The sequence below is a fragment of the Rhincodon typus genome, chromosome 33 (assembly GCF_021869965.1).
Source record: "Rhincodon typus isolate 14 chromosome 33, sRhiTyp1.1, whole genome shotgun sequence".
Taxonomy (NCBI): Eukaryota; Metazoa; Chordata; class Chondrichthyes; order Orectolobiformes; family Rhincodontidae; genus Rhincodon; species Rhincodon typus.
In genome coordinates, this window is record NC_063364.1 from 34,433,640 (window position 1) to 34,450,138 (window position 16,499).

The 16,499-nt window shown below is 39.5% G+C and overlaps 1 protein-coding gene across 1 annotated transcript in view; it reads left to right on the forward strand.

Moving 5' to 3' along the window:
* Positions 1–13,967, forward strand: part of pde8a (phosphodiesterase 8A) — a 42,978-nt gene extending 29,011 nt beyond the window's left edge. Inside the window, exons 11-15 of the mRNA XM_048616033.1 lie at positions 322–539; positions 2,822–2,960; positions 8,354–8,521; positions 11,876–12,005; positions 13,095–13,967. Of these exons, the coding sequence (XP_048471990.1) occupies positions 322–539; positions 2,822–2,960; positions 8,354–8,521; positions 11,876–12,005; positions 13,095–13,201 (762 nt within the window). The 3' untranslated portion in view covers positions 13,202–13,967. The remainder of the gene's footprint in view (positions 1–321; positions 540–2,821; positions 2,961–8,353; positions 8,522–11,875; positions 12,006–13,094) is intronic.
* The last annotated feature ends 2,532 nt before the right edge of the window (positions 13,968–16,499 follow it).

Below are 16,499 nucleotides of genomic sequence, written 5' to 3' on the forward strand. Positions count from 1 at the left end.
TGCTGCTTGGCCTGCTGTGTTCATCCAGCTCTATACCTTGTTATCTCAGATTCTCCAGCATCCGCAGTTCCTACTATCTTTGAAATTTTAGTGTCAAGATTCTTGAATTTCTGTTAATTATCCTGTGTTTCAGCTTGTGTCCTAACTCACCACTTGCCCTGTGATCAACATTCTATCAGCCTATGCTGTATTTCAGGGACATGAGTGAAAGAGTCCGGTGTTAACTGCCTTCACCCAATCTGCTTTGTCATTTAAATTTCATGTTACTGTCCAGCTGAATGTCTTCAGACTGTATTTTAAACGTTCTTTCTGTCTGTTCAGCAAAGTTTGGACCGGACTGATGAGGTGGCAGCTCTTATTGCAGCCACAGTACATGATGTTGATCACCCTGGCAGAACAAACTCGTTTCTGTGCAATGCAGGCAGTGAGTTGGCACTCCTTTACAATGACACAGCCGTGCTGGAGAGTCACCATGCAGCACTGGCATTTCAGCTGACCACACGGGATGATAAATGTAACATCTTCAAGAACATGGAGAGGTAAGAAGTCTGAGAACTGTTCAAAATGGGCACTGTTCATGGTTATAGGTAAAGATTTACTCTGCTAATTTTAGTAGAAAACAATCCTGAGGTAAAAACTTGCTAGTTGTTTGCAGCATAAGCTATTCCAAACTATTTCCAAAATCACATTTTAATCAGGTACATTTTTAAAGTGTCTTTTATATAGTGTCTTACATAACCTCAGGATATCCTAAAATGTTTTACAGACATAAGTAGTTTTTGAAGTATGGTCACGACTTTAGTTTGAAAAATTTGGGGCTGTCAGTTGGTGCTTAGTCAACATAAGCAGCAATAAGATAAATGAACAGATTGTTTTGTGATGTTGGTTGAGCTATCTATACATCAAACCATACCAATTTTACTGATGTATTAAATAGATAAAAATCAAAGGATGCAGAAGTACAGTTTAACAAAAAAGCTTACCTCTTATGTTAATGACAAATATTAGCATGGTCTACTTGGGAAGGAGTGACACAGTTGCCCAGAAAGCCTGTGCTTATAATGCTGTGAATTCCAGCTGTCAACTGCAGACTAGTCGCAAGACTTTGCTTCTTTCGTAGTCTTATTGAATAAATCCTGCCTGAGGTAATGAGGGAAAACAGAAGCTTTCCAGTGAAAAGGATTCTGGAAAGAGCAAAATAACTTTTATAAATGAGGGTTTATAGCACAAAATTCATAATTCAGTTTGAATTTCATAATCTTACACGAAAGGCTTACAGGGTTGTCTTGTTTGGGGGATACAACTGTTAGCCTTGTGCAGTAACAATGTATTTTATATGATTAAAACATACAGATGGGCGATGAGAATTCACCCTGCATGTGTGACCCATAGTATATCTGACTGTATGTAACTGGATGAGATAGTGTAGAGGAGGTTACAGCTTGGACCTGGTCTATATTTAACTGAGGCTTGGGGAAGGAATTTGTTATTAAATGGGTTACTTTGATTTATAGATGCATCTTGACTGTGTAGAATATCTGGGCTGCTAATTGAATATTTGTGGTGTTTGTAGTGAGACCAAGACAGGTCATCCAGCTTTCTGCAGCTAGGATTCTCCAGTAAGGAAACCAGCTCCTCAACTGTCAATTGTAGATTTGGAACGAAGGCACAAGGGGGAAGCACAGTGGAATTGTTGCTCCATACTGGAAGGGTGTGAGAAGTCAAGTCCAAAATTCACTGAAGTCAGAAATTTTCAACCAGGCTCTTCTGCTGAGTATGAGTTTAATTTGTCATAACCTGAAGGAAAGGTCTAAATGAGTAAAACACTTTAAAAGAGAATGGTTTTCTGCTTATCGATGTTTATATTATATAGTGTTACAAAGCTTTAACCAGCTGGAACATCTTAAGTTCACATTTTTTACCTATTGCTGTTATCATGCCACGTACACACTTCCAGAGAGTTATGAGAATTCTTTCACCTTCTTTCCACCTGAAACCTGTGCAGTCCTGCTGCCACAGAGGAGTCACTAAAGCTGTTAGCTGAGGGTGCTGAGTTGTCAGCAGTTGAGAAACTCGAGTTGAGTGTTTTTTGGCTGAATTGCTAGATTCTTGTAGTTGTGGGTTTTGTAGTTAGCATTTCGCATCCCAAGTCCCAGGTTGCACTTGCTTTTTGTTCAGTTGCAATATGGATCTGGTAAAGCTAATCAATCATGTTTTGTTTCCTAGTTGCAATTAGGTTTTTTTTTCCCCCCTTGTATATTAGAACTTTCCTGTGATTTATTTTAAGACCTAGGTAGAGACCTTGTGGTTTTGTTTTGGATGTTGCTGCTGATGTGATCATTAATGCTGTACTGGCTGACCCTCCCTAGTTGCATCCTACATATAGTTTAGCACATTCAAAACTCTTCTGTTTGTTCCAACTTGCCTGTTATAGCTGTGATTGTTGACCTACGTTTTCACTTGGCCTGCCAACAATTCAAATGTTAAAATTCTCTCAATTTTTTTAAATCCTTGCATGGCCTTACCCTTCCCATCTCTATAACATCCTTCAACCCCACAACTCTTCAACATTTTTGTATTGTTCCAGTTTTATCCCCTGCTTCCTTCTATGTGCCTTCAGCCTAACTTCTGAAGTCCTTTTCATAAACCTCTGATCTGCTCTTTTAAAATGCACTTTAAAACCTGACTTCTGGCCATCTGTCCTATTCTCTGTCAATATGGTTCAGTGTCTGATAATGTTTCTTGGGGAAATTTTCTTATTAGAGGAATCATATAAATGCAAGTTACTGTTCAATTGCAAATGAACTTTTTTTTTAACCAGGAATGAATATCGGACACTCCGACAAGCTATTATAGATATGGTCCTTGCGACAGAGATGACAAAACACTTTGAACATGTCAACAAGTTTGTAAACAGCATCAACAAACCTTTGGCTGGACTGGAGGATAACGGCTCTGGGGTAAGAATGGAGAGACCTTCTGTAATGCCCATGATTGCTTAGGATAGGATCACAATATGACATGCAACAATGCAGTCATTCACACCTTACAGACATTTGTAGCATTTTAGAATCTTGATATCGTACAAGTAAAAATCAAGATTGCTAGGTTGGTTTCAGCAACAACCAGTGAGAACTTCAGTTATGAACTGCAGCTGAGTAATTCTCAGTTTACTTTAATCCCTGAAATGTTTATATGCCAAGGAATATTTAATGGCTGGTGAGAGTCAGTGTGTGTGCTTTTGAGGATGCATGGTAGATCAGGTGAGCAGAAGAAAGTGTGTGTGTGTGGGCAAGTATGGAGACTGAAATACAAATGTATGTAATGGTACATGAGGGGAAGGAACCGGTAGAAGAAGCCTTGTGCATTAGATGGCTGATCATTGACCCCTGCCTACCATATTGAACAGATCTTGTTGTCCAGCAGCTCAAAGGTGTCAGCAACAGCCAGAATTCTGCTGTTACTTGAACTTGCACAAGGTCTGAGTGTCACATTGAGGTAATAAGGCTCTCAAATAATGTGGAAGTTCCTTGATGCCCACCACTAAACCTTGCTCCTCCCCACTCAGTATCTTTGTGACCCTTTAATTGTTTCTTAGCCTGTTATTTTGAACAGTGTTCTTGTTTAATTTGCCCCTTCAAAACAAATGACAGTGTGTGCCTAGATGATTAGGAATATTTATACCATTCTATGCTAATTAGGTTATGTAAATTGCTTTCATTGATTGGGTTTGCCTTGGGAATGGCATTCTTTCTGTGCCCATCTTTGCTACATTTCTGCCTTTGGAAAGTTATCCCTTGTCAAGTTATTGTGATTGTTCAGTTTTCCGGATCAGATTTTGAGTTGTTTGGTGATGTGGCATCTACAAAATGACTCCCATCAGTGCAGGCCTTGGTCTGCGATTGAAACTATTGTGCTTTGGTCTGAGGTATTGATAGGCTGGAGCTGGTAATACATGCCATTGGACTGACTACATTTTGTGAAATACAGGAGTTGAATTTTGTAGTGTCTACTTGCACCATTTATTCACCCAACCCATCCCTCCTTTTCTACCCCTACCCAAAACAAAAACAGCAATAATTCCTGGTTACATGAATGTCCACTACAGATGGAGGAACCTTACAACAGTGCAAATTCTGACGGTACTGTGTATCAGCTGCTGAAATTGGACCAGCGATAGTTACGCAAAGTGAAGGCCCCTGCAGAATGTTTTAGGCAGCCTGTAATTTTCATAACACGTTGATAGCAATGCTGCTTACAGATATCATATAATCCCAACATCATTTATGAAAAATTGTTAAATATTTATCAAAAGGCTAGATTTTTAAATTTCCAAATAAGTGTTGGACTCTTACATGATCACCTGTGTTGTCAGTTAACTAACCATTAGTTTACAATAATGTTTATTACAATTGCTCTCTGTTTAGTTAATGGTTTTTTATTCCTCCTGCCAAAATAGACAATTTCACAAAGATGCTGCCTCATCTGTTAACTTGAATTTACAAATTAATAAACTCACTTTTTACATTCTTATACAAGAAGAATTAATAACACAGCTCACATGGATTATAAATAAGAAGTGAATCCAAAAAAGGTGAAATCAAAATATACGGATCATCTCTGAGTTGTTCACAGAGAGTGGGCACTTGAATATTGCAGCCATTGCATTGGAGGTTACTGCTAGCATTGACATTCATTATTGAACATTCAATTTAAAAATTCTTAGTTTTGCAGGATGGTTTAGATTCCATTGTTTTGGTCTCTTTTGTCAGGGACTGAATTCCAACATTCAGATTGAGAGAGAGTCCTTTTGTCCTGTTCCTTTGATCTGTCTTGTTAACTAGCTGGCTACTAGCAGAGAGTGAGAGAATCCCTTTACTTGCAACACAGGTGTCTAGGGAATTGTTCCTCAACATTACAGCATGCTAACACTTGAAACCAGATTGGTGAACGAGGATACTTTAGCCTGCTGTGACACAAAACCATTCAATCCCTCTAGCATCCTCCAGTAGAGTTGAAACTGGCTTTCTAACGCCTGCCTGATGAAGGGTCCTGACCTGAAACGTTGACTTTCCTGCTGCTTTGCTGCCTGACCTGCTGAGTTCCTCCAGCTCCACGCTGTGTTGACCCTGTCCTTGTGTATTATTCAAAAGTAAAAATACAAGATGTGTTTGAAATTTAGGACATATTCCACACAGTGTGGCTTGCTGTCAAGTATGGTGTAGTCAACCCTTGTTATCTTGTAGGCACAGTCCAGTCTATTTCGACTTGGCTATCTCCCCCTGCCACAACCCCCACCCCCCACGCACGCGCGCACACGCATGTGTGTCTGCCTCTTTAGATGTGACGTCTCTGGGTCTGTCCTGCTAGCACGTGCTGTATCTTTCTTTCTTTTTCTCTCTCAACATTTCTTATGAAGAAGGCAGAATTTGGGATTACAAACTAAAAGTTCCTATTGTACTTTGGTGTTCTGACTCGTATCTGACAAGTGCTTTCAGTCCACCCAGTCCTTGCTAACACATTTACCCCACTTGAATCTCCTCAAACCAATTTCCTATTGTAATCCTGTTTTCCTCTCCCTCTAAAATTCTTCTCAGACATCTCATCAAATTTAACTGCACTGTTCCCTTTGTTACAAAGTGGGAGTAAGATAGAACCCCTCTGATAATTAACCCAAAACACCAGTCCCAATCCATTATGGCAGGAGTAGAGATTCTCTTCTAATAATTAAACCTAAAACACCCAGAGAAGCTCACCTTCCCCCTCATAATATGTTAAAGGAGAAGTTAAAGGAAAGGATAAGTAACTATTTATTTAACCCTAATAGTGAACAAATTAAGAGAACTGCTAACAAACTGAACAACCCCCACTAACTCCTAACTGTTACTTAACTGAAAAAAATTCTACTGGTATGCTATTCCAATAAACAAGTCCCACTTATATAACCCAAGTTGTAAGAAAAGAAAAAGTAAAATTTAGTCTCTCAAAGTTCACACTGTGTCTTTTGGAATGATTTGTCTTCTCCTCTGTCTCTCCAGCCTTTCTTCGGCTGATCTTCCTGTGAGGGATGTTTTCTCTAATTTCTTCTTGAGGATTAGCTAGAAGTGCCATGGTACCTTTTTGATGGTTTTTTTTTGAAAGCACTTAATGATTTTGTGAGAGCTAGGTTTATTTCTCAGTTGGCTCTCACCCTGATTTTTCAAAAATCCCCTTCTTATATATCCCCAAATGACACATCAGTTTCTATAATGATTGGTTTCAGTTTGTCAAGACCATCAGTTTCAAATTCAGTTGGCTTTCAGTTGCTGAGTGCTCAGTTTAAATTAATTGCTAAGTCCAGCTTGTTGCCAAAACATCAAAACAAGACTGCTGTTTTGCCTGCCAACTGTAAGACCTTTTGATACACTTGTTTCAAGTTGGGGCTGTTTGTACAGTACTTGTAAACTTCCAAGCACAGAAATAGCACAATCTTTTAAAGGGATCACACACTGCTTTTCCCCACTATCATTTTTGCATACAAATTCTAACTTCCTGCCTTCCAATTAATGAGTATGTTACACACCTTCAAACACTCCCCATGGTAGTGAGTTCTACAGCCTCATCACTGGGTAAAAACATTTCTTCAGAATTTCCTGTTGAATCTTTTGGCTGTCTTATTCCATGCAAACAATGAACAGGAGTAGCCTTGGCACTTCGAACCCCTTCTGCTGTGCAATAAGGTTATGGCTGATCTAATTTTAACCCCAAGTCGACTCTCCTACAAATCCTTGATAACGTTTCGTCCACTTGGTAATCAAGAATCTATCTGCGTCAGCCTTAAAAAATTTAAAGATTCTGTATCCGCTGCCTTTTGAGCAAGGAAATTCCAAAGACACTCAAACTTCTGAGAGAAAAAGGTGTTTCCTTGGCTGTCTTAAATGGGCAAACACTTATTTTTAAGATGTGACCCCAGTTCTGGATTCTCCCATGAGAGGAAACACATTTTTCACATCCACCTGGTCAGGCCCCTTCAGGATCTTTCATGTTTCAATTAAGTCACCACCTGTGACTCTTCTAAACACCAGAGGATACAGGCCTAGCCTGTCCAGCCTTTCCTCAAGGTAATCCATTTATTCCAGATATTAGCCTAGTAAACCTTTTCTGAATTTCTTGCAACAACTTGACTTCTTTCTGTAAGTATCGTGACCAGTAGAGTGCTCCACGTGTGGTCATTTCGATGCCCTGTATAACTGAAGCGAAAGTTCCTGCTCTTGCATTCAATTTCTCTCACAATAAAACAGTATTCTGTTACCTTTCCTTATTACTTGCTGTACTTGCATACTTTTGCACGAGGACAACCAGATCTCTCTGCATCTCTGAGCTCTACAACCTCTCCCAATTTGGATAATATGCTTTTATATTCTTTGTGCCAAAATGGGTAGTTTAACACTTTCCCACATTATACATCATTTGACAAATCTTTGCTCGCTTACTTATCAATATCCCTTTGAAGCTCCTTATGTACTCTTCACAACTTACTTTCTGACCTATTTTCGTATCATCAAATTTAGCTACCATACTTTTGGTCCCTTTATTCAAATAATTTCATAAAATCATAGAACTGTGCAATAAAGAAGGGGCCAACAAAAACCACCCTAAATTTATACTTGCCCACTTTCTAGCACTTCTGCCATAGCCTTGAATGTTACGACATATTAAGTGATCAGCTAAGTACTTCTTAAAAATTGAGGTTTCCCGTCTCAACTACCCTCCCAGGTATCCAACTGTCATCTCACCAAGGTTCAACACAGGCTCAACACACTTCTCTACTTTTCAATGCAATCTTCTAGAAATAAAATGACTGCTTGATTGCTTTTTATATGGCCTTACCAAGATACAACTTTTGTTGGTAATACTTCAAGATCAGATCATGTTGCTGTGTTAATTTAGTGCATTCAGTGATTTTTGCAGTAACATTCTCTCTTACAATGGCTTCATGCTGGTATATTCCATGCATTATCAAAAGTACAGAAGCTAACACACGAGTATCCAAAACCATTGAAAGTATTAGTTGCATTTGTCCAACCCCTGCCTTCCACCTAAACTACTGGCTAGAAATTCACGTCTGTGTTAATTGACAAGCATTTTCCCAAATTGTACAAAGAAGGGAATCTTACTTGCCAGGATCCCCAGTGTGCTTGCTGTCAGGAAGGTGGGTGATGAGATGTAGTGTATAAATTATTTGGTTGTCATTAATGGTAAGATTTCAGATTTATATCTCTGCTCCTCTACTCAGGTTAAATACTATTTTAGCAACCAATGAAGGTGTTTTAGAATATAACACTGACGTGTGTTTTTGATGTTTTCATTGCAGAATAGTGGTATCAATGAAGATTCATGTAATACCATCCTCACATCTCCTGAAAATCGAACTCTGATCAAACGCATGTTAATAAAATGTGCAGATATCTCCAATCCCTGCCGACCCCTAGATCTCTGTATTGAGTGGGCTGCACGTATTTCAGAGGAGTATTTTGCTCAGGTGAGGCTGAATTTTTCATTTGCTTCCTGTCCTCAAAGACTGATTGTATTGATGTCTGGTAAATTGAAAACAGTTGTTTAATAGTACAGATTTTGTGCATTGTTGAAAAGAGACTCTTTATTGAAGTTTTTCGTCTTAGACAACCTTGTAGGAAATTCTCAAGAAATACCAATGTAAAGGGAAAATAAGATATATCCTGATGAGCGGAAACTACTGATGAGTTAGCAAGTGGTCTCTGGTAAGAGGGATGACATGAGCAATGCACCAATTAGGCAATGACTGACAATTAACTCGTCAAGCTCTGTTTAAATTTGAACTGGGCAGGTTGACTCATAAGTCAAGTTATCGCTCTGAGCAAGGAACCAGAGAGTGGTTGTTGCTTATTTCAAGTTGAAATATATGGAATTATTCTCAAAGAACAGGGCCCTGTGTTAATGTATATAACTTTCAGTCCACACAAGTGCTATATATTCAGCCCTTGAATGATCTTGGTTTGAGCAACACGTGAAGCTAGCTGTTTTACAGTGCTGCTATGCATTAGACCATAAGATGTAGGAAGAAAAGTAGGCCATTCGACCAACTGGGTGGTCTCTGTCATTCAATGAGGTCATGGCTGCTCTGATCATCCTCAACTCTCCTTTCCTGCCCTACTCCCATAACCCTTGATTTGTTTACTGATTTTAAAAACTGTCTGTCAACCTTTAATATACTAAACAACAGTCTCAACAGCCCTCAGTGGTAAAGAATGCCATAGATTCACTGCCCTCTGAGAGAGAAACAAAACCCTCCATATTTGTCTTAAATGGGTGACCCCTTACTCTGACACTATACCCTCTGGCTCTAGACTGTCACACAAGTGTAAACAACCTCTAAGCATCCACCCTGTCAAGTCCCTAATCTTGTATGTTTCAATATGGACCCTTCTCAGTCTTCTAAACTATAATAAGTAGAAACTCAACCTCTCTGCATTAGACAATCCCTCCATACCCTTCTCTGCCTCTGATGTCAGTATATCTTGAATAAGGATCCAAAATGGTTCACCGTATCCCATGTACAGTCTGATAGTGCCATGTACAGATTTAGCAAGACCTCATTATTTTTATACTCCATTCCCCCATTTCCTTTTGAAATAAACACCATCTTTCTGTTTGCCTTCTCCATTACCTACTGGGCCAGGTCTCTAGCTTCTGCAATTCATTCGCAAGAACACACAGATCCCTCTCTTCTGTAGCTTTCTACAGTATTTCCCAATTTAAATACTATACAGCTCCACTATTCTTCCTGCCAAAGCACATAACCTCACATGTTCCCACATTATAATCCACTTGCCAAGCTTTTGCCCACTCACTTAGCCTGTCCATGACTCCTTCAGATTCTTTGTGCCATCCTGAGCAGACACGTCAATTTTTATATCATCAAGTTTGACAACAGTATGTTGACTTCTGATATCTAAGTCATTGATATAGTAAATAATTATAACCCCAACGTTGATCCCTGAGGGGCTCACTAGTTGTAGGTAACAATCCTGAAAATGGCCCCTTTATTCCAACTCTGTCTTCAGTTAGTTTCCCAATCCTCTTTCCATGATAATATACTACACCAACTACCATGGGCTGTCATCCTAAGTAGCTTAATGTGTGGTGCTTTATTGAACACCTTTTGGAAATCCTAATATATTGCACATCTACTGGTTCCCCTTTGTTGTGGAGGTGCCGGTTTAGACTGGGGTGGACAAAGTCAGAAGTCACACGACACCAGGTTATAATCCGACAGGTTTATTTGGAATCTCTCGAGCTTTCCGAGAGTAGCCCCTTCGTCAGGTGCTCTCTGAAAGCTTGTGTGATTCCAAATAAATAATTGGACTATAACCTGGTGTCGTGTGACTTCTGACTTGGTTCCCCTTTGTGTCCTACTTGTTACATCCACAATATAAGTAATACACTTGTTCAGTATGATTTCCTCTTTGTGAAGCCATGCTGACAATGCTTGATCTGAAGTATTTCTAATTGCTCTGCCAATGCATCCTTTACAGTAGACGCTGGTATTTTCCCAATGACAGATGTTAAGCTAACTGGTCTACAGTTTATTTTTCCTCCTACCTTTTTGACTAAGAATGGTACATTGGCAATTTTCCAATACTCTGCTACATTTCCAGAATCTAGGGATTGTTGGAAGATTACCACCAGTCCATTTGCTAACTCTGTTCCTACTTGCTATAAAATCCCCTGATGCAACCCAACAGGCCCATGGAACTTTATCAGCCTTTAACCCCATTGGTTTTCCCTGGTACATTTTGTTTAGTGATTAGTCTCTCGTTCTTGTGTTCTCTTGACTTGCGCCCTCGCCCTCACCCTCACCCCACCCTCACACGGGCATGCCCTGATTATTCAGAGTCAGTCTATCTCGTTTTAAACTCATTACAGTTGATTTAAAAATGGACAAAAGAGCTAAATTCCACAGGTGAATTAAGAGAGTATCCTTAATATCAAGGCTACATCAAGGAGCCAGAGCAAAATTGGAGTCAATTGGATTCAGGGGAATACTCTTTGCTGATTGGAATCATTAGAGTTGTACCTGGCACAAAGTAAGATGGTTGGTGGAGGTCAGTCATCTTAGCTCCAAGGCATCTCTGCAAGAGTTCCTCAGGGTAATGTCCTAGACCCAACCATCTTCAGCGGTTTCGTCAATGATCTCCCTCCATAATAAGGTCAGAATTGGGAATGTTCACTGCACAATGATCACCAATTGCAATTCTTCAGATACTGAAGCAGTTCGTGTTCTAATATAACAAGACGTGGATGATATCCAGGCTTGGGCTGACAAGTGGCAAATAACATTTGTGCCACACAAATTCTAGGAAATGACCATTTCCAAAAAGGGATAATCTAACCACCGTCCCTTGACATTCAATGGCATTACCATCACTGAAACCCCTGCTATCAACATCTTGAGGGTTATTGACTAGAGTTCAAACTGGATTTGGCATATAAATGCAGTGGCTGCGAGAGCAGGTCAGAGGCTAGGAATCCTGCAGTGAGCAATTCACCTTGACTCCCTAGAACCTGTTCATGTTTCAGGATGTTGGGTAGTCAATCCAAGTGTCTGCTCTAACTTTGGCTGAGCTTATAACCACTTTATCGCTACCCTGCCCTGATATTCCTTGGTGCAACTCCATTGAGGAATGACATCTTGTAAATAGAAACCTGGGGGGCAGAAACTACATTTTCTCAAAGTGAGCTGATTTCATGAGCATGATGATTATGCCAGCATGTTTATATATTGCATTATTCGATGTGAGTGATGTTAGTAAGATTAGCTGAGCTCCTTTAATCTATAAATCTGTCTCTTTAATAGACTGATGAGGAGAAACGACAAGGGTTACCTGTAGTAATGCCTGTGTTTGATAGAAAGACTTGCAGCATCCCCAAGTCACAAATTTCCTTCATCGATTACTTTGTAACGGATATGTTTGATGCCTGGGATGGTAAGTGTTTTATTTTTTTCCCTGACACCCTTTCCCCTCCCATCGAAACTCAACATGTTCTACAGTCCAAATGATAATGTGAAGCTGTCATTGGATTACATTAAATTACTGAAGTTCTTTTGATCATACTAATTCTTTGCAGTATTTTGAGTCCGTCACAAATTCTTTTGAAATCTTATTTCATTTCTCCAATTTTCCAATTTTTAGTTCCTCTAATTCTTCTTCTGAAAGTGTTAATTGTTCCTCTTTGCACAGGCCACAGATTAAACTTGTAAGGTAGAGCTGCAAAGACTATTGGATAATGCACTTACTCATAGGAAGTAGTGCTAATCTAACTAAGGGAACTGGTTGGTGTGCTCTTCATTTGTCAACTGAATCACTTCTGAAGCACAAGTCATATGATGTACAGTTTCAACACAGTAATTGCTGTATCACCCTATGGACACAGCTCCCCTTTCTGTCTGTATTATTAAAGCACTTGCTGCATTACACAGAAATAAGCCACTTGGCTCAATCAGTCTACGCTACACACATACTTCCTCCCCCTTTCAGCTAACCCTATCACAATGTCTCACAAACAAGATAAATGATCAGATAATATGTTTCAGGAACGTTTGTTTTATTTACAGGAAAGATACAGGCCATTCAACATTACTAATCCATGCCAGGACTTGTGCTCTGCACAAATCTCCTATTTTAACTTCACCTTAACGCCATCATTATATCTATGTATTCCTTTCTCACTTCCTGTTCCCCATGAGCATGCCCACACTACTCACCTGAATCATTCCTCGTCATTACTTGGTCCACGTTCTCCGGATAAATTAGTCTGGATCAGATTTATGAGTGATTTTCATGTTTATAGTCCTGAGTTTTAGATTCCTACAAATGAAACGTTATCTCTACCCTGTTGAAAGGCTGAATTGCCTACTTTTTCCTTGTTACTATAATTCTATCTAATTCTATCAACTGTTAAAAGATCTCTATCAATTGGCCCCTCAGCTTTCTCTGTCTCTAGTAGCCCTAGTTTGTTAAATCTTTATTATTAATTCTTTGATATGAGTCTTTACTTTTTTTTAAAATTTGTAGTGTTCGCTGACCTACCCAACTTGATCCAGTACTTGGCGATTAATTTCAAATATTGGAAGTGTCTGGATGAACAGAAGCTGCGTTCTCTCCGTCCTCCTGAGCCATGAATGGGCTGTGACCAGGCCAGATATGTTATCAGACTCATTGCCATTTGTACAAGTCCTGCATTGCTTGCAATTGGATTTCTTCAAAATGAGGCAGTCGAGCATGACATCCCAAGGGAAATATGGGAGCAGGACGCTTTGCTCTAATTTGGCTGTCAGTTTTCAGAATTTTTTACACTGGATTGATACTGTGCAATCCTGCTCCAGTGTAAAGCTCCCAGCAGGACTGATGAGAAAAAATAGTTTGTGTGATCCTCACGATCAGCTGCTGCAGAACACCATTGCACATTTTTAAAAACTCACTCTAAGTGTATCTGCTTTCTTTGTGTTGGGACTGTATTAGGTATCTGTACTTCATCATGGAACAGTGTGTGTCAGAGATTTGTCTCGTCACCTGCACAGAGACTCCACAGATCAAATCTGTGCCACCAAAAAATGCAAGACATGAAGGAAACCTCAGCATTTAGTGAAATGTATCTTGTTTATTTTTAAGACCTATTGAAAAGAAGCACTCCCTCCTCCCTGAGCACTACTGATTCTGGTTTATAAGTTTGAAGAAAAAAAATATATATGTGAATCTAGGTGCAAATGTTTAAAACAAAAGCTTTTCAAACATGATCATTAACTATTATGATTTAGATGATCTGTTTATTTATTTTGTTAGATGTTTAATATTTTCTATGAATTTATATAAATACTTAAAAAAAACCAAAGCCAACTTTTGAATAATAACATAAATTGACATGATTCAGATGTGTTGATGTACAGACCTTTTTATTTTCATAATACAAATACAGAACCTTCTAGAACAAACTTTTTCATTGAGCTATATGGATAGAAGTATCTGTTTAGTTGTATGTTAATGGGGGTTTACATTATGGAAGGTGTTGCTCCTGCAAACCACCTGAGTTCCATCAATGTTTTGTCCTTTGTATCTTTGTAACCCTAAGTTATCAGTTACCCTCAAGTCATTGGGCCGTTTATACAAACCATCAGACTACAGTCAGCATTATTTACACCAGGGTTTCTATTGGCTTCTGCAATTACTTTCTTCACCAATTTATTTTTAAAAATTATCCTTTCCCCGTCTGGTGTATTTCCCATTTCCGCCTCATTTTATAAAATATTCCAAGTTTTTATGTATTAGCAATGTGAATCCTGTCTTTGGTTACCAGTTGCTGATTAAGCAATCGACCCATTATTTTACCCTTTTCCTCTCATTCTGCGGCCAATCAGATAAATCAATCGTGCTTTACTTGTATCTCCCTTTTAAACCAAGTGGTTTAGAAATTCACATCCCTCTGCCATGTGGAAATTGCAATGCTTGCCAGGTGTTTGGTTTGCTACGCTACTTGAGGTATAAGGATTTTGCACAGGTCTGGAGAAGATTCAAGAAGTGGAAGTGAAGAGTTTGCATTTGTATAGTGCTTTTATCACTACTAGGAAGTAATTTAAGCCTTTTCAAGTTGGATTGCTTTTGTAATGCAATGAACACAGTTATTTTGCGCACAGCAAGCGGTCACGAGCAACAAATGTGAGAAACATAGAAAATAGGAGTAGGAGGAGGCCATTAGCCCCTTGGAGCCTGTTCTGCCATTCATCATGATCGTGGCTGATCATCCAACTCAACAGCCTAGTCCTGCTTTCTCTCTCTCCATAAACTTTGATCCCATTCACTCAAGTGCTATATCTAGTCACCTCTTGAATACATTGTGTTTTGGCATCAACTACCTGTGGTCATGAGTTCCACAGGCTCACCACTCTTTGGGTGAAGAAATGTCTCCTCATCTCCATCCTAAATTGACTATCTCGAATCCTCAGACTATGACCCCTGGTTCTGAACACACCCACCATCGGGAACATCCTCAATCTGTCTTTAGCATTGTTTTCAGATATAAATATAGACAAGGACAATGGAGACAACTCGCCTGCTCTTTTTGGAATAGCAGCCATGGGTGCGTTCACCTGAGATGGCAGATGGGTCCTTGATGCAACATCTCATTTAAATCATGGCACCTCTGACAGTGCTGGAACACTTTCCGTTTAGTCCTGAAGTGTCAGCTTGAAGTATGAACTCAAGTCTCTGGAGTGAGGTTTGAAAACACAACCTTCTGACCCGTGTAAATGAGATCTTTGAATCACAGTGGCGTTAAAATTACTGAGCTCCACTGTTCCTATGGGTGTTTCTGCTTGGACCCTAGCTGCACTGATCACTGCCATGACGGGAGTTTCAGTAAAACTTTCAAACTGTGAGAAGGCAACATTTCCACACGTGTGTTTGAAAACCTCATGCTGGAATTCTGCATCCTGTCATGTGGTATGGAGCAATAAAAAACCAGAGATGTGGAGGTCACAGGCATGAGCAATTTCAGGTCGTGAAAAAAACACCCATTGGCCAACAATAAGATGCACCATTTTCCAAGTTCTGTCCCTCTAATAAGTAGATTGAATGCTACATTATTTTAATACTTGTAAAAGCCATCAAAGAGAAATTGATATTTGCCGCACAGGAGCTGGATTTTTCTTAATTTGTTTGAATATTGTCAGGGTGTGCCAAAGTAGCTGTCCCCACAACAATCCAACTCCTGGCACGCACATAACTGAGCGGTTCCTCTTGTTTTATTAGTATAGGGCACATTCTGACATGTTATGGAAAATTGGGAGCTGCAAATGCAGGATGTGCATTGGTGCCAGTTGCACTGGTATTATTTAGATAGTAATCTGGGAACAGGAATAGGCCATTCAGCCCTTCAGAACTGTTCTGTTGTTGAAAACAATTAGGTCATGACTGTCATGACAATTAGGTCATGACTGACCTAATGGAAAAATTTCTGACAATTCCACAAATTTTGCCCTTCATGAGACTTGCTTACCTAATTGATTTTCAATGCCTCTATCTCCCCTGCCTTGTGCAAAATGCCCTCAAGCTCTTTGAAGTCAGAGATTGTATGTGGTTTTATTCTTGTATGGTTGCTGGTTATCACTTCGGTTCAATGATTATACAGAAGATCCTAAGCTAATGTGTCAGTAACTCCAGGCAGCAGTTTGATTTTTGTCTAAGCTAATTACCAAGAAACCTTAGCTAGCAATCCTGTTGACTCCTCCCACCCTTAGCTGTGAAGTGCCCTAACTGGTGACAAAGTTGAGTTAGTGCCTTCTGTTTTAATCAGCTTTTTAACATGAACATTTATCTTGGACAATAGATTTACTGAACCTTTATGGCCCTTAATTAAACATGAAGGGATAAAGGAATTAGGAGCATTCAGCTTCTTGAGCCAGCTCATCTGTTCAATAAAATCGT